At 45.5% G+C, this 26,802-nt stretch overlaps 1 protein-coding gene across 1 annotated transcript in view; it reads left to right on the top strand.

The window, feature by feature from the left end:
• Positions 1-1,467: 1,467 nt before the first annotated feature.
• The window catches only part of dennd5b (DENN/MADD domain containing 5B), a 215,476-nt gene continuing 190,141 nt past the window's right edge, over positions 1,468-26,802 (top strand). Inside the window, exons 1-3 of the mRNA XM_034163218.1 lie at positions 1,468-1,660; positions 9,925-9,984; positions 22,547-22,656. Coding sequence (XP_034019109.1) covers positions 1,552-1,660; positions 9,925-9,984; positions 22,547-22,656 — 279 coding nt within the window. The 5' untranslated portion in view covers positions 1,468-1,551. The remainder of the gene's footprint in view (positions 1,661-9,924; positions 9,985-22,546; positions 22,657-26,802) is intronic.

Raw genomic sequence — 26,802 nt, 5'->3', positions numbered from 1 at the left:
AATAAAGGTGGTACAATCATGTTGAGTGTAACTTTGAGCAGTGAGTTTAAACTATCCACAAGTCTGTCTACTGACTGGGCATTTTCCAAACGTGAAGCTAAGACATCAGGCAGTCTAGCTTCGAGTTCAGTCATAGTTGAGGAGTTGATGTGTCGCCGTAGTGATAAATAAGGTTGTTGTTCCATTAAACATGGCAACAAAACTGTAAACCTACGAAGTGAGTGATCAAAGACCACTGATGTAAGAGGCATGATGTCATTATCCAGGGTATTTCCACTAATGTGTGTTGAGTCCTGAATGCATTGCCGAAATCCTAATGCATCCACAATTTTCATAAATGATTTGCAGAGGGGATCAGAAGGCTTATTTATATGAATGTTAAAGTCACCAATAATCAGAATGTTATCTGCACTAGTTGATAAGTTGGAGATGAACGCACCAAATTCATCTAAGAATTCAGAATATGGGCCAGGAGGCCTATATACAGTGACAAAGTAATACGACTGATTTTTATTCTTCTGACCATGACAATGTGTAATATCCTGAGCGGAGCGGAGAATCAGATGCTCAAACGAGTTATATTTGTGACCCCCAACAGCTAATAAGCTAAACCTAGATTTATAAATAAGAGCAACACCCCCGCCTTGCTTCACATCACAAGGGACGTGACTAAATGTATATGCTGGTGGGCAGGCCTCATTTAAGGGGAGGACAGCTGTAGGTTTAAGCCAGGTGATGATCAATAATTAGATCATTAATCAAAAAAGATTTTCAGGACACTGATCTTATATCAGTGAGACCCAGACTAAGGACCTCAAGGGGTTTAACAATTGGACTGTTGGGATTGGGGGGACCGGTTGGTTCCAGAGTCGCATATAGTCTGGTCAGTCTGAGGGTTCACATTGGTACAGTTTTGGGGGGGTGGGGGGTGTCAGTCTGAGGGTCCATGCTGTAACAGTTTGGGTCGGGGGGGTGTCAGTCTTAGAGTCCACGGTGGAAGGATCTTAGATAGATGCCTACTCACGGTGCCCCCTAGCAGCCATCAGAGGGCGGCAGTGACTTGTATCCTGAACAGTGGAGATCCTGCATGTAAATAATTAAAGGTTGGAGTGTTTTTTACTTTTAACTTGTGTGTTTGTGGGTTAGGGTTAGGGTTAGTGTTTCACAGATCACTCCTGATTATTGGTTCACTTAGTGAGTGTGATTAAGCCAACTTTAAAGACCAAAAACTACAAAGATGGCTGCTTATCAATGAGCTCACATTGCATGATGGGATAAAAGACATTCGGCCGCCCGATGGCCTGCAGGTGGCGCTGCTGCCCGGTTCCAGAGCCCTCAAGTGTTTCGTGCAGCAAAGTGCCAAGTTTGAGTCCAAAGTTTAAAGGTCACGTCTGCTCTGGGCTCCGCGGACGGAGCGGGGTTCTGTCCGTGGTACCGTCGGAGCGAGCGGGACCGGAATCGGAACTGGGACCGGGTCCCGGGTTCCTGGACGCGGGTCTGTTCGGCTGCTGGTGGAGGTGAGAGCGGGCCGCTCAGCTGGCTGCAGCCGAGATGAGTGCGCCCTCCGCGGGCAGCGGCGCGCCGTCCTGCCGCTTCGCGCACTACTTCGTGGTTTGTGGCGTCGACACCGGAACCGGACCGGAACCGGACCAGGCGGCAGGTCGGATACAAAATAACCGCAACAAAACTCAGTGTTTGATTATTGGGAATTTAAAAAAACGAGGAAAATATGTATTTAACTATAAATGACCAAGAATCTGAAGTTGTTCTAGAAGGTTCATTTTGGGTTTGATGATAAATCGTCTTAAAAATGACAACTAATGTTTATGAAATCAGAACTGTCAAAAATACTGATTATTATTGATTAATTCATGATCATTTTAATCATGAATCAAGATATTTATTGTTCTGTTGTACAATAGGGACACGTTAAACATAAAATCTTTATGAAATCAGCCTGAATTAAATGATATGATTTTGTTTGAATTGAAAACTTCTTTTTTTTTTGCTGAGTCTCTTCACACCACAAGTTTGGATCAGGACTCAGGGACATTTAAAATCATCTCAGTTATTTTTCTTTGTGGCGCAGAGAAGCACAACATGCAGTCTGTCCCCGTCAGTCTGTCCTCTATCTGTCCTTGTCTGTCCTGTCTCTGTCAGTCTGTCCTGTCTCTGTCAGTCTGTCCCTGTCAGTCTGTCCTCTATCTGTCCTTGTCTGTCCTGTCTCTGTCAGTCTGTCCCTGTCAGTCTGTCCTCTATCTGTCCTTGTCTGTCCTGTCTCTGTCAGTCTGTCCCTGTCAGTCTGTCCTCTATCTGTCCTTGTCTGTCCTCTCTCTGTCCGTCTGTCCCTGTCAGTCTGTCCTCTCTCTGTCCTTGTCTGTCCTCTCTCTGTCAGTCTGTCCCTGTCAGTCTGTCCTCTATCTGTCCATCTGTCCTCTCTCTGTCAGTCTGTCCTCTATCTGTCCTCTCTCTGTCCGTCTGTCCCTGTCAGTCTGTCCTCTCTCTGTCAGTCTGTCCTCTATCTGTCCTCTCTCTGTCTGTCCTCTCTCTGTCCGTCTGTCCCTGTCAGTCTGTCCTTGTCGATCGGTCCCTGTCAGCCTATCCACATATAAACTGTTCATATTAGTTCTTTACTAGGACATTGACTCGTGGGGACCCCGGGTTCTAGATGTGGTTTTTGCTGAGGACAGCTGAGTTTTGGGGAAAACCTCTTTCCAGTTTTGCTCCATTTTTTTAAGTACTGACATAGAAAAATGTCTTGACGTTCATGAAAGTCTTTAACCTGTTTTTCAGTTGTGTTCATTTTTCTTAAATGAATTTTTGTTGTCAGTAAGAAATTACGAATTTGCACTGTGATAGTGTTCACATTACATCAAATTTCCTTTTTTGTCCTGTGTGAGACACTGTTGAGACACAGTCCTGCTGTTCTGTCTGGAGTGTGCACATGTTAATTCTGGGTTTGGGGTCACAAGCAAACAGAAAATGTCCAGATTTGAATCTGCTGTCTGGGATGTCAGAGGATGGACAGACTGATGAATTCTGTCAGGTCTGCTGCAATCTCACAGGCTTTTATTTTGAAATACAGGCTCTTACTGTGGAAGAGGAACATAAACAGGCTTGAATTCAAAACAAAAATGACTGATTTCTCAAAAAATATTGGTCCGAAGACTTTGCTATCTTCACCACTTGAATCCTCATGATAGAATACAAAATACACCAAAGGATGAAACTGATGTGTGTGTGTGTGTGTCTTTGTCTGTGTGTGCCTTTGTCTGTGACTTTGTCTGTCTGTGTCTTTGTCTGTGTGTGTGTGTGTGTGTGTGTGTGTGTGTGTGTGTGTGTGTGTGTGTGTGTGTGTCTTTGTCTTTGTCTGTCTGTGCCTGTGTGTGTTTGTGTGTGTGCGTGTTTGTGTGTGTGCCTGTCTTTGTCTGTGTGTCTTTGTGTGTGTGTGCCTGTCTTTGTCTGTGTGTCTTTGTCTGTGTGTGCCTGTGTCTTTGTCTGTGTGTGTGTTTGTGTGCCTGTGCCTATGTCTGTGTGTGCCTGTGCCTGTGTGTGTCTTTGTGTGCCTGTGCCTGTGTCTTTGTGTCTGTGTGTGCCTGTGCCTGTGTGTGTCTTTGTGTGCCTGTGCCTGTGTCTTTGTGTCTGTGTGTGCCTGTGCCTGTGTGTGTCTTTGTGTGCCTGTGCCTGTGTCTTTGTGTCTGTGTGTGCCTGTGCCTGTGTGTGTCTTTGTGTGCCTGTGCCTGTGTGTGTCTTTGTGTGCCTGTGCCTATGTCTGTGTGTCTTTGTGTCTGTGTGTCTTTGTGTCTGTGTGTGTCTTTGTGCCTGTGTGTGCCTGTGCCTGTGTGTGTCTTTGTGTGCCTGTGCCTATGCCTGTGTGTGTCTTTGTGTGCCTGTGCCTATGCCTGTGTGTGTCTTTGTGTCTGTGTGTGCCTGTGCCTGTGTGTGTCTTTGTGTCTGTGTGTGCCTGTGCCTATGTCTGTGTGTCTGTGTGTGCCTGTGCCTATGTCTGTGTGTCTTTGTGTCTGTGTGTGCCTGTGCCTATGTCTGTGTGTCTGTGTGTGCCTGTGCCTATGTCTGTGTGTCTTTGTGTGCCTGTGCCTATGTCTGTGTGTCTTTGTGTGCCTGTGCCTATGCCTGTGTGTGTCTTTGTGTCTGTGTGTGCCTGTGCCTGTGTGTGTCTTTGTGTCTGTGTGTGCCTGTGCCTATGTCTGTGTGTCTGTGTGTGCCTGTGCCTATGTCTGTGTGTCTGTGTGTGCCTGTGCCTATGTCTGTGTGTCTGTGTGTGCCTGTGCCTATGTCTGTGTGTCTTTGTGTGCCTGTGCCTATGTCTGTGTGTCTTTGTGTGCCTGTGCCTATGTCTGTGTGTCTGTGTGTGCCTGTGCCTATGTCTGTGTGTCTTTGTGTGCCTGTGCCTATGTCTGTGTGTCTTTGTGTCTGTGTGTGTCTTTGTGTCTGTGTGTGTCTTTGTGTCTGTGTGTGTCTTTGTGTCTGTGTGTGTCTTTGTGTCTGTGTGTGCCTGTGCCTGTGTGTGTCTTTGTGTCTGTGTGTGTCTTTGTGTCTGTGTGTGTCTTTGTGTCTATGTGTGTCTGTGTGTGCCTGTGCCTGTGTGTGTCTTTGTGTCTATGTGTGTCTGTGTGTGCCTGTGCCTATGTCTGTGTGTGTCTATGTGTGTCTGTGTGTGCCTGTGCCTATGTCTGTGTGTGTCTTTGTGTCTGTGTGTGCCTGTGCCTATGTCTGTGTGTGTCTTTGTGTCTGTGTGTGCCTGTGCCTATGTCTGTGTGTGTCTTTGTGTCTGTGTGTGCCTGTGCCTATGTCTGTGTGTCTTTGTGTCTGTGTGTGCCTGTGCCTATGTCTGTGTGTCTTTGTGTCTGTGTGTGCCTGTGCCTATGTCTGTGTGTCTTTGTGTCTGTGTGTGCCTGTGCCTATGTCTGTGTGTCTTTGTGTCTGTGTGTGCCTGTGCCTATGTCTGTGTGTCTTTGTGTCTGTGTGTGCCTGTGCCTATGTCTGTGTGTCTTTGTGTCTGTGTGTGCCTGTGCCTATGTCTGTGTGTCTTTGTGTCTGTGTGTGCCTGTGCCTATGTCTGTGTGTGCCTGTGTGTGTCTGTGTGCGTGTGTGTGTGTGTGTGTGTGTGTGTGTGGTGCCGTTGTTGGTTACCTGGATTTTGATATCTCTGAGTTCCAGTTCACACATTGACCTTTGACCTGTGTGATCATGTTCAGTAAATAAAGTAGGACAGTGATCACATGACCTCAGTGTTTTTATCACAAAATCCAGTTTTACCAGGAACCATTTTAAGGTCCTCTCACACCTTGACGATTATCCAGCGTATCCCGACAGCCCCGTTTCCACCCAGTGGTTCTGGTCGGTACTGTACCGTGTGGGGTGTGTCAGAAACAGAGTAATTTAACATTATTTTATTTATTATTAGTAGTATTTTTTTTATCTTGGTGGACCATTTTCACTGTGTACAGATGCTGATGAGTGGACTGTCTGTGGGAAACACTGAATGAACGGACGGCTGGGACTCTTTAAACTTTTAAAGCGCCAGTCAACCGTGATCAGGTGTAACCTGAATGAAGTGCTGATCTGTCGGCGTGGTGATCACCGACAGCGACGGCGCTTTAAATGTTTAAACAGTGCATTAATCAGGCATGACCACACCTGATCTATCAGGCCATCTGATGATCACACCACAGCGACAGCACTTTAAAAGTTTAAATCGTTGCAGCGCGACACCGGCTGAGAAACGCACCTGGAGCAGGAAAAAACACAGAGGGACTTGTTTTAAAATGCTGCTTTTCCAGCCACAAATTCAAGGATTTTCAGAGGTCATTTTCAAACATCAGGAGCTTTATGTGGATTCATGTCCGACTGTGATGGTGAATTGGACTGAAATGAACAGGTCAGATTTACTCCACATGTGAATGAAACACATTTGTTCTGCATATGGACCGCAGCTTTCAGCCAATCAGTGGCCAGCATTAATGGACAGATTTAGACTTATGAGTAAATTACAAGAAACATCTGCCAACAATCACATAACTTACCTACAACTAATGTCCTGTATGTGCAGGATGCACACAGACAACAGCACATGGCAGCATACTCTCCCATACAGCATCTCTTTGTACAAAGTGCTCTGTATAGTTGAACGATGCACAGAGACACCATCTGCAGCAAGATCATGTTGTAGGTCTTTGGAGCAGGTCTGTGGGTTGACTGACTGTTCTCACCATCTGTCGCTTCAGCTTATCTGAGATTTTTCTTGGCCTGCCACTTCAGGCCTTAACTAGTATTGTGCCTGTGGTCTTCCATTTCCTCACTATGTTCCTCACAGTGGAAACTGACAGCTGAAATCTCTGAGATAGCTTTTGATTCCTTCCCTTAAACCATGATGTTGAACAATCTTTGTTTTCAGGTCATTTGAGAGTTGTTTATAGGCTCCCATGTTGCCACTCATTAGAAGAGATGCAAAGAGGGGAAACATTTGCAAATGGCCACCTTAAATTCCCTTTCTCATGATTGGATTCACCTGTGTAAGGAGGTCAAGGGTCAGTGAGCTTACCAAACCAATTTAGTGTTACAATAATTAGTGCTAAATATATTTAAATCAATAAAATGACAAGGGTGCCCAAATTTATGCACCTGCCTAATTTTGTTTAAATAATTATTCACACTTTCTGTAAATACTGGAAACTTCATTTCACTTCTCAAATATCAGTGTGTTCATCTGCTATATGATATATTTAACTGAAATTTCTGATCCAGACAACCAATGACTTATAAAGGAAAATCATGGAAATTATCAGAGTTTTACACACAACTGTGTGTGTGTGTGTGTGTGTGTGTGTGTGTGTGTGTGTGTGTGTGTGTGTGTGTGTGTGTGTGTGTGTGTGTATAAGATGTCTTGTTTTTCTATATTTTTGTGGTATAGAGTCGCTCTGTGGGAGCACCCCATTGTCGTTGTACCTCTGGCCTGTACAATAACAATAAAGACGAATCTCAATAAATAAATACTCTATTTTGAGTGATAGTAAGAACCGCTGGCCCAAACTATCAACATGCATCAAGTCTGTTCTTTTTAGAGATAAACAATAAAAATCAAAACAGCAGCACAGAAAGCATGCAACTGACTTAAAAATACTTTAATCAGTGTTTATGGATTTTATTCTTAAATAAGCAAAAAAATGTTGATCAGTTGCTCCATTTCATCGTCGCTGTCGTCCTCTTTAGAATCTTCTTCATTCTCATGGTTATCTAAAGTATTCCACCCAGTGATGTTATCATAGCCTCTCTGGATGGAATACTTTAGTCTGTTTTAAAGGGTGGGTTGTGTTTGTTTGTTTGTTGTGGTGGTGTTCTTTGTGATGTGTGTATGCATAAACTGTCACGTGTCTCTCTCTGCTTTATGATGTCACGAAGCAGCTCGTGTGGCAGAGCTGAGGCCTGAACATGATCCTCCCGTTAGCGGCGCCGTCTTACTGAATTTGTCCCTTGAAGAAGTTTAGTGGCTGCCGAGCTATTTTGGGAATATCAGCGTAGTTCTGAGTGGAACGTGACAGTAGAACAGATAGGAAGTGTGGAAAGGTCAGACTAGCAGCTTTGTGGTTGTCGGTTTGACTCCCTGACTGAACAGATTTTTAAAAAGTGTGAGCAGATCCTGGTACTGTTCTGTGTTCACACACAAATTATCATCATTAAAGGCAGAGAAAATTCACTGATAGAATACAGCTGGGAAGATAGACTGTGCTATAAACTAACGGTTGATGCGTGTCAATGAAAATAAGGGGCTCTTACAACTGAAATACCCACCCCTAAAAGTCGGTATTTAAGCAGAATCAGCAATTTCATAAATGCCGCCATTGACACAGTTTTAACCAATCAGAAAACATTCCCCATATTGCTTATGGAAATGCTGTGACGTAGCATGAGCACAGAAAGCTATTAACCTTCTGGGCATTTTTTGGACAGTTCACTCGCCTGGCATAAATGTTTTATTATTGCTGTTAACAGCTCTCCCTGCATCCCACAATCAAGTATTATGGCTCTTTTTTTCTGTGTGTGCATATTTGTTTATGTATTTCTGTGTGTGTGTGTTTGTTCATGCGTTTCTGTGTGTGTTTCTGTGTGTGTCTTTGCTTGTGTGTTTCCGTGTGTGTGTCTTTGCTTGTGTGTTTCCGTGTGTGTGTCTTTGCTTGTGTGTTTCCGTGTGTGTTTTTTTATGTGTTTCCGCATGTATGTTTCTGTGTGTGTCTGTGTGTTTGTTCGTGTGTTTCCTTGTGTGTATGTTTGTGTTTCTGTGTGTTTGTTTGTGTTTCTGTGTGTGTTTGTTTGTGTTTGTGTGTGTATGTGTTTGTGTTTCTGTGTGTTTGTTTATGCGTTTCCATGTGTGTGTTTATGCGTTTCCATGTGTGTGTTGGTTTGTTTTTGTGTGTGTTTGTTTATGCATGTGTGTGTGAATGTGTTTGTATTTGTTTGTTCATGTTTCTGTGTGTTTGTTTCTGTATATGTGTGTGTTTGTTTTTCTGTTTCTCTCTGTGTGTGTGTGTGTTGTGTATGTGTTTGTGTTTGTATTTTTGTGTGTATGTTTGTTAATGTTTTTATGTGTGTTTGTGTTTCCCTGTGTGTTTATGTGTTTCTGTGTGTGTGTGTGTGTTTGTTTATGTATTTCCGTGTGTGTGTTTGTTTGTGTTTTTCCGTGTGTGTGTTTGTTTGTGTGTGCGTGTGTGTTTCCGTGTGTGTTTCCGTGTGTGTTTGTTTGTGTGTGCGTGTGTGTTTCCGTGTGTGTTTGTTTGTGTGCGTGTTTGTGTGTTTCCGTGTGTGTTTGTTTGTGTGTTTCCGTGCGTGTGCGTGTTTGTATTTCTGTGTGTGTTTCCGTGCGTGTTTGTATTTCTGTGTGTGTTTCCGTGCGTGTGTGTGTTTCGTGTGTGTTTCCGTGCGTGTGTGTGTTTCGTGTGTGTGTGTATTTCTGTATGCATGGGTGCAATTTGGTGGGGGATAGGGGGGACATGTTCCCCCCACCTTTTCAACCAGGGGTTGGGTTAGGGTTAGGGTTAGGGTTAGAATATGGTCTGCCCCCCCCCCCACCTTCTGACATATATGTGTGTACTTGAAACATGCTATGTCAGTCTTATGTGCAAACCATGTCAGAATAGTATCTTTGTTTCTGCAAGTTTGTATTTTTAGCAGCATTGACTTGTTTCCAACACCTGTTTCTTGTTTGTCACGTTCAGAATTTTCTCGGACTGCATTTGCCCAGATTTGAAACCAAAAATCGTTGCCTCTAGAGACTAGTGTCTACACATAAGTATCAATGGACCATATGCTAATTGACTAAATTCTGAAAATTAGAAAAGGAAATCAGAAAAGCTATCTGGGACCTCACAAAGCCCATCTGCAATTATTGCTTGATCTCCTTCTCAAAACATTAAAATTACTGTTCTGGATGCTCAGAATGCATCTGAGCTTATCTAGAAACTGTTGGCTTCTGGGGGCCTAAAGCGGCCCCCAGACCCCCAGCCTATGGGCCTCAGCCCTGCGGGCCTCGTACTTTGTCCCCCACAATTTCTAGTTCTAAATTGTGCCCTTGTCTGTGTGTGTTTGTTTGTGTGTGTATGTTTGTTAATGTGTTTCCATGTGTGTGTGTGTGTGTGTGTGTTTGTTTATGTGTTTCCGTGTTTGTGTTTGGTTATGTGTTTCCTTCGTGTGTTTGTTTGTTTATGTGATTCCGTGTGTTTGTGTTTGGTTATGCGTTTCCTTGTGTGTATGTTTGTTTATGTGATTCCGTGTGTTTGTGTTTGGTTATGTGATTCCGTGTGTTTGTGTTTGGTTATGTGTTTCCTTGTGTGTATGTTTGTTTATGTGATTCTGTGTGTGTGTTTTGATCTGATGTTTTTCTCTTTTCCTGCATGTGTTTCCTCGTAGTTTTGCATCAGTGGCTTGAAGCAGAGCGGTGTGGTGGACATCCAGACGATCCTACAGCAGGTACAGAACCTCACTTCCTGTCTGCTGCTGGAACAGCTTCACGTGTCTCTGCACGTTCTAACAGTCGTACTGTCGTTTCTCTTTGACTGTACAGTCGTAAACGCATCTTGAAAGTAAAGTTGGATGAAGTAAAATAAAGCTAGCAGCAGCAGCACACGGTGGCTTAGTGGTTAGTACTGATCCCTCACAGCAAGAAGGTCATGGGATCGCTTCTCTCGCCATGATCGAGGTGGACCGAGGGGACCGACTCCTCTCTGGCTGGTTCCTGAACTGTGGCTGCACACTGCCCCTAGTGGTTGGATTGTGTCTAACTGTAGTTCAGATGGTTCAGTGCAGAGGACAGATTTGACGGAGTCCAGTATTTGGAACCAGATTTGAATGGGGACGTCTACTTCGATGTTCTTTTTGATGTCATACAAAGGCCTTCTTGCCTCGTCTCTCAGGTCATTTACAGCTTTGTTGAAGTTGTCTGTGGTGCTGATGTTTTTTCTGAGGTTGGTGTAGTTTTCTGTCTGATCCAGGAAGAAATGATATTTGTGTGACTGGAGGCTGGGTCCTTTTTGGAGTACCATTATTTTTGTCTTGGTTAGATTCACTGTCAAGGCCCAGGTTTGGGAGAAATTGTGTCGAAGGTCAAGTTGTTATTGTCCTTCTTTGCTTGGAGACAGCAACACCAGGTCGTCTGCCAAAAACAGGCCTTTGGTTTCTGTGTCCACTAGACTGACACCCGGTGCTGCCGACTGTTCCAGTGATTTGGACAATTCATTGATGTAGATGTTGGAGAGGGTTGGACTCAGACTGCATCCCACTCTGTAGGAGTCTGCAGTTGATGATCATGCAGAAGATTTTCCTGAGGAGGAGATTTTTCTCAGTTTGTGTGAGTTTCTTAAATGCAGAAAGACCCTTTTTTGATGAGCTTCATGGAGCGGGTCAGTTCTGATTTGTACCACACTAACAAACCTCCTGAGTCTCTTCCTTCTTTGATTGCTGTTAGTTTGGTGGATGGTACTACAAGTTCTCTATAGTTTACAGGGCAGCTGGATGGACCATCTCCTCTGTGTCTCCTGTAGGACAGTGACATCTGTGTTTGCAGTTTCTTTGGTGAAGTCTGGCTTCCTGCTCTTTAGGCCAAAAGCAGTCGACCTCAGACCTCGTATGTTCCAGGATGAAACAGTCAGTAGTTTATGTTCCACATTTCACCGTGTCGTTTTTCCTTAGGGTTCAGTCCTGGACCAGGGCTGTATAGAGCTCGCTCAGCGTCTGGTCTGTGCTCAGGTCAAAGGATGGGGCTCTGTCAGGTGGGGGGGTTGGGGCTTGCTCTGCTTACAGCCTGCACATATGTGTGGTGTGGGGTTGGCAGGAGGGGGGTGGGCCAAACCTGGGGTGCCATGAGATGTCCTGTGGGTGCTGCAGGGTGTCCTCTGTTCTCTGGTCCTCTTGGTGCCGTACAGTGCTCTCCGGATGGAACACGTTGTCTGGGTGCAGCAGGGTGTCCTCTGAGTGTTGGTCTGGGTGGGGAGCTCCTCTGTTGGTTGCTCCTTTGGGACGTGCTTGGTCTGCAGTTGAGTGTGATGTCCTTCAGTCTCTTTGTAAAGATTGGGACGGCTGCCTTGAGGACACGCACTTCATCATATAGGCTGTGCAGGCCTGGGTGGGGTGGGGTGCCATATAAACATTTGGCTTCAGTGCACACACTCTGGAGATTTGTGCATTTATCCTTTGGATGAGGGCAGGGTGGAAGTCCCATCTGGGTAGCAGGGCCAACATGACTACCTTTGTGTTTGGGAATGTGGAAGTGGCTTTGTGTGGAACCTGGAACCTCAGTTTCCCTGAGGGAGTCTTCCCAATGGATCAGTAAAATTCTATCTAATCGAATCTCTTCTACCACTCGCTGGATTGACGTCTGCTCTGATTTCTGTTAGTTTATATTTCTTCTTGTGCAGCGCTGCAGGTGTGCGCCCTGATTTCTGTTATAGTTTATCTTTCTTCTTGTGCAGTGCTGCAGGTGTGCGCCCTGATTTCTGTTATAGTTTATCTTTCTTCCGTGCAGCGTTGCAGGTGTGTGCCCTGATTTCTGTTATAGTTTATCTTTCTTCTTGTGCAGCGCTGCAGGTGTGCGCCCTGATTTCTGTTATAGTTTATCTTTCTTCTTGTGCAGCGCTGCAGGTGTGCGCCCTGATTTCTGTTATAGTTTATCTGTCTTCTTGTGCAGTGCTGCAGGTGTGCGCCCTGATTTCTGTTATAGCTTATCTTTCTTCTTGTGCAGCGCTGCAGGTCTGCGCCCTGATTTCTGCTATAGTTTATATTTCTTCTTGTGCAGCGCTGCAGGTCTGCGCCCTGATTTCTGCTATAGTTTATCTTTCTTCTTGTGCAGCGCTGCAGGTCTGCGCCCTGATTTCTGTTATAGTTTATATTTCTTCTTGGGCAGGGCTGCAGGTCTGCGCCCTGATTTCTGTTATAGTTTATATTTCATCTTGGGCAGCGCTGCAGATGTGCGCCCTGATTTCTGCTATAGTTTATCTTTCTTCTTGTGCAGCGCTGCAGATGTGCGCCCTGATTTCTGCTATAGTTTATCTTTCTTCTTGCGCAGCGCTGCAGGTGTGCGCCCTGATTTCTGCTATAGTTTATCTTTCTTCTTGCGCAGCGCTGCAGGTGTGCGCCCTGATTTCTGCTATAGTTTATATTTCTTCTTGCGCAGCGCTGCAGGTGTGTGCCCTGATTTCTGTTATAGATTATATTTCTTCTTGTGCAGCGCTGCATGTGTGCACTCTGATTTCTCTTATTTTAATTTCTTCTTGTGCAGCGTCAGAGCCTTTTGCAAATGTACATGGATAGCTCAGGTGCTCTGCAAAATTTCATGAGCTCAAGGGATCATGACCTCTCTCAGGGGAGCTCTCTCTGTCTCTCTCTCGCTTGCTGTTTTCCTGCTGAGCAAACTTGGAACTTCTTGGAAATACGAAGCCTTTAAACTATAAAATAAACCATATATTTCTAAATGTATCATCAGCAGTGCTCAGGCAAGCAACTCTGGATTAATACTGAACAATTTTGATGGAGATGTTTTCCCTTTCAGTGGATAGATACTGTATTCAGTTGCGCTCTGAGCTGGTGTTTCACTCCACAAACTCATGATAATACTAATCATGAAATTTAAGTACCCTATACTTAATAAACAATGGATTATATGGATCTCTAAATCGACTGTTGCCAATCACTTTTAAAGCTCTTTTCTGCAAAATAAATAAAGGTTGTGTATAAGTTGTACATGTTGATCCCCAGATTTCTACACATTAAGTCATATATAGAACAATCAATGAACTGTACAATGTTAATAATCCATAACTATTTAATGAATATTTAACTTTATGCAAAACAGCAATGGCTTTCGCTATCTTTCCTTTTATGTAATTTATGTGTGACTTCCATGTAAAATCTTCATCAGTCATAACTCCTAAAAATTTCGTTTCTTTTACCCTTTGTATGTCCATTCCATCTATTTTTAATGACACATCATTTTTTTTACTCTGTCATTAAACAATATGAAATTTGTTTTATTAAGATTAAGTGACAATCTGTTTATATCAAACCAATATTTCACTTTTTCCAACTCTGTATTTATCACTTGTGCTACTTCCTGTATATCTGATCCAGAGTAAAATAATGTTGTGTCATCAGCAAATAAAATGCTACCAAGTACATTAGATATATTCACAAAATCGTTGATATACAAAATAAACAGTTTGGGTCCAAGTACCGACCCTTGTGGTACTCCACACATAATATTACACAATTCTGATTTAGTATTATTTATCTGAACAAACTTTTCTATTTTTGTATTTTCTAAGTAGCTTTTTACCCACTGATGTGCAATACCTCTTATTCCATATTGTTGTAACTTGTGAAGCAATCTTGAATGATCGATAACATCAAAAGCTTTTTTCAAGTCAATAAAAACACTTACCATATAATCCTTATTTTCTATTGCTGTTGATATTTTCTCTGTTAATTCCATAATTGCCATAGCTGTCGAATGTTTTGTTCTAAATGCATACTGAGCATTATTTAAAATATGATGTTTCTCAATGAATTTATCCAACCTTGTCACAAAAACTTTTTCCATAATTTTAGAAAACTGTGGAAGCAATGACACTGGCCTGTAATTTGAAACGTTATGTTTGTCTCCATTTTTATATAATGGGACTACCTTGGCAATTTTCATTTGGTCTGGGAAAATTCCTGTTGACAGAGACAGATTACAAATGTAAGTGAATGGTTCAGTAACAGTTTCTATTATACTTTTTACAGTCATCATGTCTAAATCTTCATAGTCAGTTGATCTTTTGCTTACACAGTTTTTACAATATTCCTTATTTCATCTTTTTCCACATTGTCAAGGAAAATGCTATTGACCGTATTTACAATTTTATTTAATTTATCTTCTACTATTGGTTTATTTCCCACCAGACTTGATCCCACCTTTGAAAAAACTCATTTACAACTTCTTTTATGTCATATATCTCTTTATTTTCCTTGACAAGGTAATTTGGAAAAGTTGATTTCACGCCATCACTTTCCATCACCCTTTTTATAATTCCCCATGTTGCCCTCATATTATCTTTACTCTTATTCAGTTGTTCACTATAATAATCTTTTTTTTGTTTCCTAATTATTGTCAATAGTTTATTTTTATATTTTTTGTATCTGTGTTCTGTTTCCTTTGTTTGCATTTTTAAAAAGCACCTATATAAATAGTTTTTCTTTACACAAGCGTTTTTTATTCCCTTGGTCAGCCATGGTTTATTTACTCTTTTCTTACTAGTTTTTATTAATTTACAGTTTTTATTATATGATTTCATCAGTATTTTCATGAATGAACTATATGCTACATTAATGTCACCGACATAAACCTCTTCCCAATTTTGATTTTTAAGATCATAATTTAATGCCTCTAAGGCTTTTAATGACTTATCTCTTTTAAAGTTTATAACAGTTTTTTTTGTACCTATTTTTATATTTAAATATTGAAAAAACTGGTAAATGATCACTGAGATCTGTCATCAATATCCCATTGTGGCTTGTGGCATCCCACAGGGGTCAGTATTGGGTCCAAAACTGTTTCTAATTTATATAAATGATATTGTCAATGTTTCCAAAATATTAAAATTAGTATTATTTGCAGATGACACAAGCATTTTTTGTTCAGGGGGGATTTGCAGGAGTTACTGAGGAGGATCAGTATAGAAATGGGAAAATTGAAAATATGGTTTGACAGAAACAAATTATCATTAAACTTAAGTAAAACAAAATACATGTTATTTGGCTATTGTAATACAGACATACAGGTTCAGTTACAAGTCGAGGGGGTAGATATTGAAAGGGTACATGAAAATAAGTTTCTGGGGGTGATAATAGATGATAAGATAAACTGGAAGACTCATATAAAACATATACAAAGTAAACTGTCAAGAAGCATTTCAGTTCTAAACAAAGCGAAACATATTCTGGACCACAACTCACTCCGCATTTTTTACTGCTCACTGGTTTTACCATATTTACAGTACTGTGCAGAGGTATGGGGTAATACTTATAAAGGTACAACACAATCACTATCAGTAATGCAGAAAAGAGCTATAAGAATTATTCATAATACTGGCTATAGAGATCATACAAATCCACTATTTTTACAATCCAAATTCTTAAAATTCACAGACTTGGTTCATTTTCAAACAGTACAAATTGTGTATAAAGCAATAAACAATTTACTTCCAGCAAATATTAAAAATATGTTTTTTAACAGATCAGGGGATTGCAGTCTGAGGGGGAAATTTAATTTAAAACATCAGTGGGCACGAACAACATTAAAAGGTTTCTGTATTTCTGTCTGTGGGGTGAGGATGTGGAACAGATTGGGAGTGGGGCTCAAGCAATGTCCAAGCATGAACCAGTTCAAACAGCGGTACAAAAATATGGATTTTTCTAGGTATAGGGAGGAGGAAGGGTAATGAGGGTTAGGGTGTTTTTGTTTTTTGCTTCGGCTTGTAAATATATAGTATTTTGTATGTAAGTAGGTATGTGTAGGTGTATATTTATGTTTGTGTGTATATATGTATATGTGTGTATATGTGTATGTATGTTGATGTGTGTATGTATATATATATGTGTATATGTGTATGTATATATATATATATATTGATATCGGTTTAGGTGTGTAGGAATCTATGTGTATATGTGGCAAAGGGTATTACTGGTTGTGGGGAAGAAGGGGTAGGGATAAATAAGCTGATGCTTCACCCTACCCCTTTTCGGACATGTTGGGTACACAGTAGGAACTTTTTTGTTTTGTCTTTACTGATCTATCTTGTAATTGTTGTTGTATCAAATGTTCGAAATAAACAGTTTTCATTCATTCATTCATTCTTAATAATTTCATCTGTTCTATTTGTGAATATATTGTCAATTACAGTTGCACTTTGTGATGTAATTCTGGTTGGTTTTGTTATCAAGGAGAATAAACCCAAGCTATTCTGTTGTGTGGGCCGCTGAAGAGGAGGTACTGCTGGCCCACCGCCACTAGAGGGCGCCCTGCCTGGAGTGCGGGCTCCAGGCACCGGAGGGCGCTGCCGCCTTACAGGAGCAGCCAGGATGACAGCTGCCACCCATCACTGGAGACAGCTGATCCCAATTAACAAGGAGGTATATCAACAGGACGGCATCTCCACCTCATTTGCCGAGATATCGCCTTACCAAAGAGGTAACCATCTCAGCCTGCACACACGTGTGACTTTAATTGTATTCTTGTTTGATTATCTGTAGGACAGCTGACTACTAGACAACATTCGGATAAGTACTCACCTTCCTACATTGTTGTTAACGAGAGGTGGAGGTGAACTCTCCACCCTCCGTGTTGCTGGGTGCAGCCGCATCCACACCTGACTGTTTCTGTTTCTTGCCAGCAGTACCGGATCCGAAGAGCAGAGGCAGTGGCCACCTGGGAATTCGGGACTTGGCGGCTCCAGTATTCCCGGGGTTCGGTGGCAGAGGAAATCGGGTTGGTTCCGGTTCGACTTGGACAGACGTCTCCTATCGTCGAGCCTGCCCACACGACACCGTTGTAATTGGACTCCATTTCAATATTGTAATCGGTTGTATTTGTTGTGCCTGTTTCACAACAGTAAAAGCAGTGTTATTCGACTCCTCCATTGTCCGTTCATTTGCGCCACCTGTTGTGGGTCCGTGTTCCTACACTTTCACAACAGGATATCTCGGCCAGCGTCATGGATCCCGAGGGGCGTCAACCGGCTGTTGAACGGCCAATGGAAGAACAGGACGCGCAGGCGTCCGCAGGAGGGATAATCGGTGAGTTGCAGCGGATCCTCTCCGCTTTCACGACTCGGTTAGATTTGATGACCGAGCAGAACGTCCTCCTGAACCGCAGGGTGGAGGCTCTCGCCACGCAGGTGGAAGCGCGCCCTCCGGGCGCCGCTGCGGCTCTCCCTCCCGTAGACCCTGTGCGTAACATTGACGTTCCACTGGTTGTTCAACGACCCCTCCCACCTTCCCCGGAAGCATACATAAGCCCCCCAGAGCCGTACGGAGGCTGTGTGGAGACGTGCACGGATTTTCTTATGCAGTGTTCGCTCGTCTTCGCACAGCGTCCAGTCATGTACGCGACCGATGCTAGCAAGGTAGCTTATGTAATAAACCTGCTTCGCAGCGAGGCACGCGCTTGGGCTACAGCGCTCTGGGAGCAAAAGTCACGGCTCCTTCAGACATATGATGGGTTTGTGAGGGAGTTCAGAACCGTGTTCGATCACCCCAATAGAGGAGAAACCGCTTCAACAGTGCTACTGTCGATGAGACAGGGGCGTCAGCGCGCAGCTGCCTATGCAGTCGACTTCCGCATCGCGGCTGCGAGGTCCAGCTGGAATAGCACTGCCCTCCGCGCCGCCTTTGTAAACGGACTGTCGTTGGTTCTCATGGAGCACCTGGTGGCTAAGGACGAACCGCGGGATTTAGACGGGCTCATCGATCTTGTCATACGGTTGGACAACCGGTTAGAAGAACGTCGGCGGGAACGAGACGAAGGGCGTGGCCGGGCACGCGCCGTCCCTCTCCCTTCTGGATCCGACCGCGCTCCACCTTCCCCACGCTCCACGGCCCCTGCGCTCCGTGGGGCCACGGCTCCCCCTGCTGACGAAGCTAAAGACACGAGTAGGGCAACATTTAGGGCACCAGATGCACAGAGGAGGCAGGCCCACGGAGCTTGTTTTGTTTGTGGCTCGACAGAGCACCACGTAAGAGACTGCCCCGAGCGGTCAAACTCCAAACGCCCGCTCCTAGAGACTGGGCTAGGGGTGGGTCGAGACATTCACGTGGGACACACCCACATTGCTACACGACTCCCAGTCACGATCCTGTATGAGGACTCAACCCTGAAGGCCCCAGCACTGGTGGACACGGGCTCTGAGGGGAATCTGTTGGATAGCAGATGGGCTAGGGAGATAGGGCTCCCTCTGGTGGCGCTTACCTCGCCTGTACAGGTTCGGGCACTAGATGGCTCCCTTCTCCCTCCGATCATGCATAAGACACCACCTGTAACTCTGGTGGTGTCAGGGAATCACCGGGAGGTGATCGAGTTTTTTGTGACTCAGGCCACCTCCCGTGTGGTTTTAGGATTTCCCTGGATGTTGAAGCACAATCCCCGGATTGATTGGCCGTCCGGGGTAGTGGTTCAGTGGAGCGAGACCTGCCATCGGGTGTGTCTAGGTTCCTCGGTTCCTCCCGGCTCCCGAGCTAAGGAGGAGGTCAGAGTCCCGCCCAATCTGGGGGCGGTGCCGGTGGAGTATCATGACCTTGTCGACGTGTTCAGCAAGGATCTGGCGCTCACTCTTCCTCCCCACCGTCCTTATGATTGTGCCATTGATTTGGTTCCGGGCAGTGAGTTCCCGTCCAGCAGGCTGTACAACCTCTCACGGCCTGAGCGCGAATCAATGGAGACCTACATCCGGGACTCGTTAGCTGCCGGGTTGATCCGGAATTCCACCTCCCCGATGGGTGCAGGTTTCTTTTTTGTGGGTAAAAAAGACGGCGGTCTTCGTCCATGCATTGATTATAGGGGGCTGAACGAGATCACGGTTCGCAATCGATACCCGTTGCCCCTGTTGGATTCAGTGTTCACGCCCCTGCATGGAGCCCAAATATTCACTAAGCTCGATCTTAGAAATGCGTATCACCTGGTTCGGATCCGGAAGGGAGACGAGTGGAAGACGGCATTTAACACCCCCTTGGGGCACTTTGAGTACCTGGTCATGCCGTTCGGTCTCACAAATGCTCCCGCGACTTTCCAAGCGTTGGTTAACGATGTCTTGCGGGATTTCCTGCACCGGTTCGTCTTCGTATATCTGGACGATATTCTCATCTTTTCTCCGGATCCTGAGACCCATGTCCTGCATGTACATCAGGTCCTGCAGCGGTTGTTGGAGAACCGGCTGTTTGTGAAGGGCGAGAAGTGTGAGTTCCACCGCACGTCTTTGTCCTTCTTGGGGTTCATTATCTCCTCCAACTCCGTCGCTCCTGATCCGGCCAAGGTCGCGGCGGTGAGAGACTGGCCCCAACCCACAAGCCGTAGGAAGTTGCAACAGTTCCTAGGCTTTGCCAATTTCTACAGGGGGTTCATTAAGGGCTACAGTCAGGTAGTTAGCCCCCTGACAGCCCTGACCTCTCCAAAAGTCCCCTTCACCTGGTCGGATCGTTGCGATGCTTCTCGTCTGCACCTGTTCTGGTGCAGCCCGATCCTAGTCGCCAGTTAGTGGTTGAAGTGGACGCCTCGGACTCAGGGATAGGAGCCGTGCTATCCCAGAGCGGGAAGACCGATAAGGTCCTTCACCCGTGTGCCTATTTTTCCCGCAGGTTGACCCCAGCCGAACGGAACTATGACGTCGGAAATCGAGAGCTCCTTGCGGTGAAAGAGGCTCTTGAGGAGTGGAGACATCTGTTGGAGGGAACGTCCGTGCCGTTCACGGTTTTCACTGACCACCGGAACCTGGAGTATATCAGGACCGCCAAGCGGCTGAATCCCAGGCAAGCCCGCTGGTCACTGTTCTTCGGCCGTTTTGACTTCCGGATCACCTACCGTCCCGGGACCAAAAATCAAAGATCGGATGCCTTGTCCCGGGTACATGAAGATGAGGTCAAAACGGAGTCGTCGGATCCCCCGGATCCCATCATCCCGGAGTCCGCTATCGTGGCCACCCTTACCTGGGACGTGGAGAAGACCGTCCGGGAGGCCCTGACACGAGACCCGGACCCCGGAACCGGACCGAAGAACAGACTCTACGTCCCACCAGAGGCTAGGGCTGCGGTCCTGGATAGAATTGTGTGACAGTCTGAAATAGTGTCTTGATATATGACAACACCTTTTTGATTTAAAAAAATTTGTAACTTGCTGTTCTAATGTTTGTAGTTCTTCAGGTGGTGCATCCTCCCCACTGGCTCCACCAGAATCCACCACCCTTGCGTACGACCGATGTTTTGTTTCCAAACCAGTTATTATAACATCATCTTTTCTAGTATATTGTTCAAGTTCATCCACCTGTTGCTCAAGTTTCTTAATAATCTTGTCCTTTTCTTTAACAAGATTTTGGAGCTCCTTAATCTCCTTCATCAGCTTGTCTAAATTGGACATGTCTTTGGAAATACGATTCAATGAGGTCTTTATCTCCTCCAAGTCTTCCTCCATTTTCTCTGTCTTCCTGGTTGGTGCCATGTTAACTCCTGTAGCTCAGTACAGGCCACTGTAAAGCAATTCCCACTCGTGGTCTCCACCACCACAAATCCGGTCACCACACACCAACCTTCCCTGATGTTGATCCCAGATATAGACGCCGTCAGCCTCAGATGTCGCTGCACTAGCATGTAGCCTCCGCTAGCTTCGGATGTAGCCATCTCCAGCCTCGGGTGCAGCCGTCACCACCCCGGATGCAACTGACGCCGTGGGCCTGGATGGATCACCTTCGACGCCGCTGGCCTGGATGGATCGCCTCCTCCGACGCCGCTGGCCTGGATGGATCGCCTCCTCCTCCGACGCCGCTGGCCTGGATGGACCGCCTCCTCCTCCGACGCCGCTGGCCTGGATGGGCCGCCTCCTCCTCCGACGCCGCTGGCCTGGATGGACCGCCTCCTCCTCCGACGCCGCTGGCCTGGATGGACCGCCTCCTCCTCCGACGCCGCTGGCCTGGATGGGTCGCCTCCTCCTCCGACGCCGCTGGCCTGGATGGGTCGCCTCCTCCTCCGACGCCGCTGGCCTGGATGGGTCGCCTCCTCCTCCGACGCCGCTGGCCTGGATGGGTCGCCTCCTCCTCCGACGCCGCTGGCCTGGATGGGTCGCCTCCTCCTCCGACGCCGCTGGCCTGGATGGGTCGCCGCCGACGCCGCTGGCCTGGATGGGTCGCCGCCGACGCCGCTGGCCTGGATGGGTCGCCGCCGACGCCGCTGGCCTGGATGGGTCGCCTCCTCCGCCGACGCCGCTGGCCTGGATGGGTCGCCTCCTCCGCCGACGCCGCTGGCCTGGATGGGTCGCCTCCTCCGCCGACGCCGCTGGCTTGGATGGGTCGCCTCCTCCGCCGACGCCGCTGGCCTGGATGGGTCGCCTCCTGCGCCGACGCCGCTGGCCTGGATGGGTCGCCTCCTGCGCCGACGCCGCGGACCTGGATGATACGTCTCCGCCAACACCGCTGTCTGGATGGTTCTCTCCGCCGATTTCGCGGGCCTGGATGGTTCGCTCGCGCCGACGCCGCGGACCTGGGTGGTTCCCTCCGCTGACGCCGCGGCCTGGATGGTACGTCTCCGCCAATGCCGCGGCCTGGATGGTGCGCCGCCAGCCTGGGTAGGTCGCCGTTAGCTTCGCGGCCAATTTGATCTTTACTTTCTTTCTTTCTTTCTTTCTTACTGATTTCTTACTTACTGTTACTGTTTTAATCAGAAAACTCAGCGAAATTCTGTGACACACTGAAATGTTCGATGCACAGTGACGCCATCTACCACCATACCGCCATCCTGGTTTGATGAGTTTGATGAAGATCAAAACTTCTCAGTCACTCCTCGTACCACTCAGCACGTTTACAACCAGTGTTCTTTGTAATGTCAAATGATGGACACATGAACACTTCCAAGTCACCCAATATGTCCTGGACTTCATGGAGATAACAGAGAAGAATTTTCTGAATATGAAGTGAAACTTCAGCTGCAGTTTGCCAGAAGACACATGGGAGATCGTGTTTTCTTGTCTTTTCTGTTCCATGATGAAGCTGATAACTGATGATGCAACAATCAAAAGTGTCACGTTTTCTGGAATCGCAGCCTTCAGAGCTGTCTGGGTGTCCTGGTGGTGTTGGAGAACCGTCTCCTCCACACAGATCGACCGTACTCTTTGTATGTCAACATGGCTAATGTCAGTAAAGTTCTTGTAGCAGTTCTGAGCCCTTTTTTCTTTTCTCCAAAGCAGAAAATGAAACTTTGTTTTGCTCTTTGATCTTTTTGTGCTTGTGTGTTTGTGTCTATTCAGGTGAGAACTTTGAGCGGAGCCCCCTGAAGAGGGCGTTCAGGTCCAAAGTTCTTGCTCACTACCCTGAAAACGTGGAGTGGAACCCCTTCGACCAGGATGCAGTGAACATGGTCAGTATGGTCCTGACCTGAGATATTCTTCAGAATGCAAACTCTTAAAGTTGAAATTGGATCCAGAACTTTTAAATTCTTAATGTCTTAGATCTTCTTCCTCTGGTTTGTAATTGGATAAAGACCAGAGACTCAACCAGACCTGGTTTTGACCTGTCTGCTAATACATGTCTCATAATGTTGTTCTGGGAACATCTGGGTCTCCAGTTATTTCTGCAGATGTTTAAAAAGATCATTATGTGTGTTTGCTGCGGTCTTCTTCTCCTTCTTCTACTTCTTCATCTTTTGGCTGCCCCCATTAGGGGGTGCCACAATTGGGTCCGTCTCACCCTATCTTCTGAACCTCCCTCTGTCTCACCAACCAACTGCATGTCCTCCCTCAGCACGTCCATAAACCTCCTCTTTGTCCTCCCTCTTCTCCTCCTGCCTGGTGGCTCCATCCTCAACATCCTTCTCCCTATATACCCTGGGTCCCTTCTCTGCACATGTCTCTCTTCTTCACCTCTCTACCACACTCTCCATGACTTTGGACAGTTGACCCCAAGTATTTAAAGGACATGTTTCAGACAGAATTCATAAATCGGGTTTAAGCTATTAGTTGTCATGTGATCATGTGCCTGTAAGCTGGAAGCATACATCAATCTGAACAAACAGCTATGGAGACAAAAACATGTAAACTGTGTTTATTTCAATGCAGTGACAGTAAAAAGGAAAAGAGTTGGGGGAAAGTGTGTCTGTCTCCTCTCTGGACAGGGCACTGAACGGGTGGCATGTGCACAACGCACATGCACATCCGCAAGCTGGTAGAAAGTTCATATCTCCTAAAAACCATCAGAACTGGAAAGTGTCCACAGTAGGGCCAGTGTTGTTGAGGATGGGGCAGTGATGGTGGGTTCCTCCTGAAGTCTGCTATCATCTCCACAGTATTGAGCGGTCAAAACAGGCCTGTAGCTCCTGCCTCGACTCATCTGTCCACTTCTTTACTGTCTTCATTACAGGCTTTGCAGATTTTAATTTCTGCCTGTAAGTGGGAATGAAGTGGATCAGATGGTGATCAGAGAGTCCCAGAGCTGCACAGGGAACAGAGCGGAAGGCGTCCTTTATTGTAGTGTACCAGTGGTTAAAAATGTTTGCGTCCCTGCTGGGACACGTGATGTTCTGTCTGTATTTACAGAGTTCAGGGCTCAGATTTTGAAATCCCCCAAAATGAAGAGCAGGGAGTCTGAATACTTTCTCTCCACATCTGTGATCTGATCAGCGAGCTGCTGTTGTGCCTCTGTTATACACGACTGTGGTGGAATATACATGCTGACCAGCACAAATGAGGAGAACTCCCACAGTGAATAGAACAGACCACAGTTGATGGAAAACGTTGAGGGCTGCACATCCTCATCAACACTGACATCTGTACACCAGCCTCTATTTATATAAAAGGCTGATCTGCCTCTTCTCATCTTCCCAGTGAGGGGGAGGGGGAGGTGCTGGTGAGGTGGATAAGCTGGTGCACTCAGTGTTGTATGGCTGGGGGGGCCTGGCTGCCTTTTTGTTTCTGTCTTTTGGTTTTCCTTCCAGGTGGCTTGCATTTGGGACTGAGTGGCTGTGTAGCTGAGGTTATCAGGACCTCACCCTGATCACCTGCGGCTCGTCAGGACTCACAGCTGTGGTGCATCTATATGGATTGGAACATGGTGGCATTTAAGACTGGAGTATACAGTGTGTATTGGCCAGAGACTCGACCTTGTGACCAGACGGGTGAGATCGTCGTCTCGGGAGCCATCTCATCATCAGTGGATGCAGAGAACGTCCAGGGTTTGATGCACGGTCTGTGAAAGAGGAGGGGGTGAGGTCTCACGCTCGCCAGCACACTTCCTGAGGTATGTTAGATTTTGTGACTAACGTTTATACAGTCAGTAAATGTGGTGTCCCTCACACCTTATTATATTGAGCTGTACGTTAGTCATGTATCGGCTTCCACTGCAGTGGAGTTTTGTGAACTGGATGTTCCATGCCTGCAGGTTGGGAAGCTGATTAGTAATTAAGCCAGGAAGTGTTTGCTGTTTATGTACACCTTTGAGTGGTCTCTCTGTGTGTAGAGTGTGGACTCACATAATGGTTCACAGACTCGGTTTGTTGCGGCCACCTGGGGGGTGTCGGCGGGGTCCTTGGGTCCGAACGGCTTCTGGCTCCGGACCGTTAGCGCTGCTGGGAGCGCACCGTATCAAAACCACGCCAGACCGCACACTCTTTTGTTGTTTTGTATCACATCACTGTTATGTATTTCAGCACTGTAGCCAGGCTGACAAAGAGTCAGAGCTCTATTGAGCTGAGTATTCCATTAACTTTAACTAGTAATGACTTCATGACTTTCTTTGCTAACAAAATTTTAACTATTAGAGAAAAAATTACTCATAACCATCCCAAAGACGTATCGTTATCTTTGGCTGCTTTCAGTGATGCCGGTATTTGGTTAGACTCTTTCTCTCAGATTGTTCTGTCTGAGTTATTTTCATTAGTTACTTCATCCAAACCATCAACATGTTTATTAGACCCCATTCCTACCAGGCTGTTCAAGGAAGTCCTACCATTATTTAATGCTTCGATCTTAAATATGATCAATCTATCTTTGTTAGTTGGCTATGTACCACAGGCTTTTAAGGTGGCAGTAATTAAACCATTACTTAAAAAGCCATCACTTGACCCAGCTATCTTAGCTAATTATAGGCCAATCTCCAACCTTCCTTTTCTCTCAAAAATTCTTGAAAGGGTAGTTGTAAAACAGCTAACTGATCATCTGCAGAGGAATGGTCTATTTGAAGAGTTTCAGTCAGGTTTTAGAATTCATCATAGTACAGAAACAGCATTAGTGAAGGTTACAAATGATCTTCTTATGGCCTCAGACAGTGGACTCATCTCTGTGCTTGTTCTGTTAGACCTCAGTGCTGCTTTTGATACTGTTGACCATAAAATTTTATTACAGAGATTAGAGCATGCCATAGGTATTAAAGGCACTGCGCTGCGGTGGTTTGAATCATATTTGTCTAATAGATTACAATTTGTTCATGTAAATGGGGAATCTTCTTCACAGACTAAAGTTAATTATGGAGTTCCACAAGGTTCTGTGCTAGGACCAATTTTATTCACTTTATATATGCTTCCCTTAGGCAGTATTATTAGACGGTATTGCTTAAATTTTCATTGTTACGCAGATGATACCCAGCTTTATCTATCCATGAAGCCAGAGGACACACACCAATTAGCTAAACTGCAGGATTGTCTTACAGACATAAAGACATGGATGACCTCTAATTTCCTGCTTTTAAACTCAGATAAAACTGAAGTTATTGTACTTGGCCCCACAAATCTTAGAAACATGGTGTCTAACCAGATCCTTACTCTGGATGGCATTACCCTGACCTCTAGTAATACTGTGAGAGATCTTGGAGTCATTTTTGATCAGGATATGTCATTCAAAGCGCATATTAAACAAATATGTAGGACTGCTTTTTTGCATTTACGCAATATCTCTAAAATCAGAAAGGTCTTGTCTCAGAGTGATGCTGAAAAACTAATTCATGCATTTATTTCCTCTAGGCTGGACTATTGTAATTCATTATTATCAGGTTGTCCTAAAAGTTCCCTAAAAAGCCTTCAGTTAATTCAAAATGCTGCAGCTAGAGTACTGACGGGGACTAGAAGGAGAGAGCATATCTCACCCATATTGGCCTCTCTTCATTGGCTTCCTGTTAATTCTAGAATAGAATTTAAAATTCTTCTTCTTACTTATAAGGTTTTGAAGAATCAGGTCCCATCTTATCTTAGGGACCTCGTAGTACCATATCACCCCAATAGAGCGCTTCGCTCTCAGACTGCAGGCTTACTTGTAGTTCCTAGGGTTTGTAAGAGTAGAATGGGAGGCAGAGCCTTCAGCTTTCAGGCTCCTCTCCTGTGGAACCAGCTCCCAATTCAGATCAGGGAGACAGACACCCTCTCTACTTTTAAGATTAGGCTTAAAACTTTCCTTTTTGCTAAAGCTTATAGTTAGGGCTGGATCAGGTGACCCTGAACCATCCCTTAGTTATGCTGCTATAGACGTAGACTGCTGGGGGGTTCCCATGATGCACTGTTTCTTTCTCTTTTTGCTCTGTA

The sequence above is a fragment of the Thalassophryne amazonica genome, chromosome 22, assembly GCF_902500255.1.
Source record: "Thalassophryne amazonica chromosome 22, fThaAma1.1, whole genome shotgun sequence".
Classification (NCBI taxonomy): Eukaryota; Metazoa; Chordata; class Actinopteri; order Batrachoidiformes; family Batrachoididae; genus Thalassophryne; species Thalassophryne amazonica.
The sequence above is the reverse complement of the archived record's forward strand: the minus strand, read 5'-3'. Positions and strand labels throughout refer to the sequence as shown.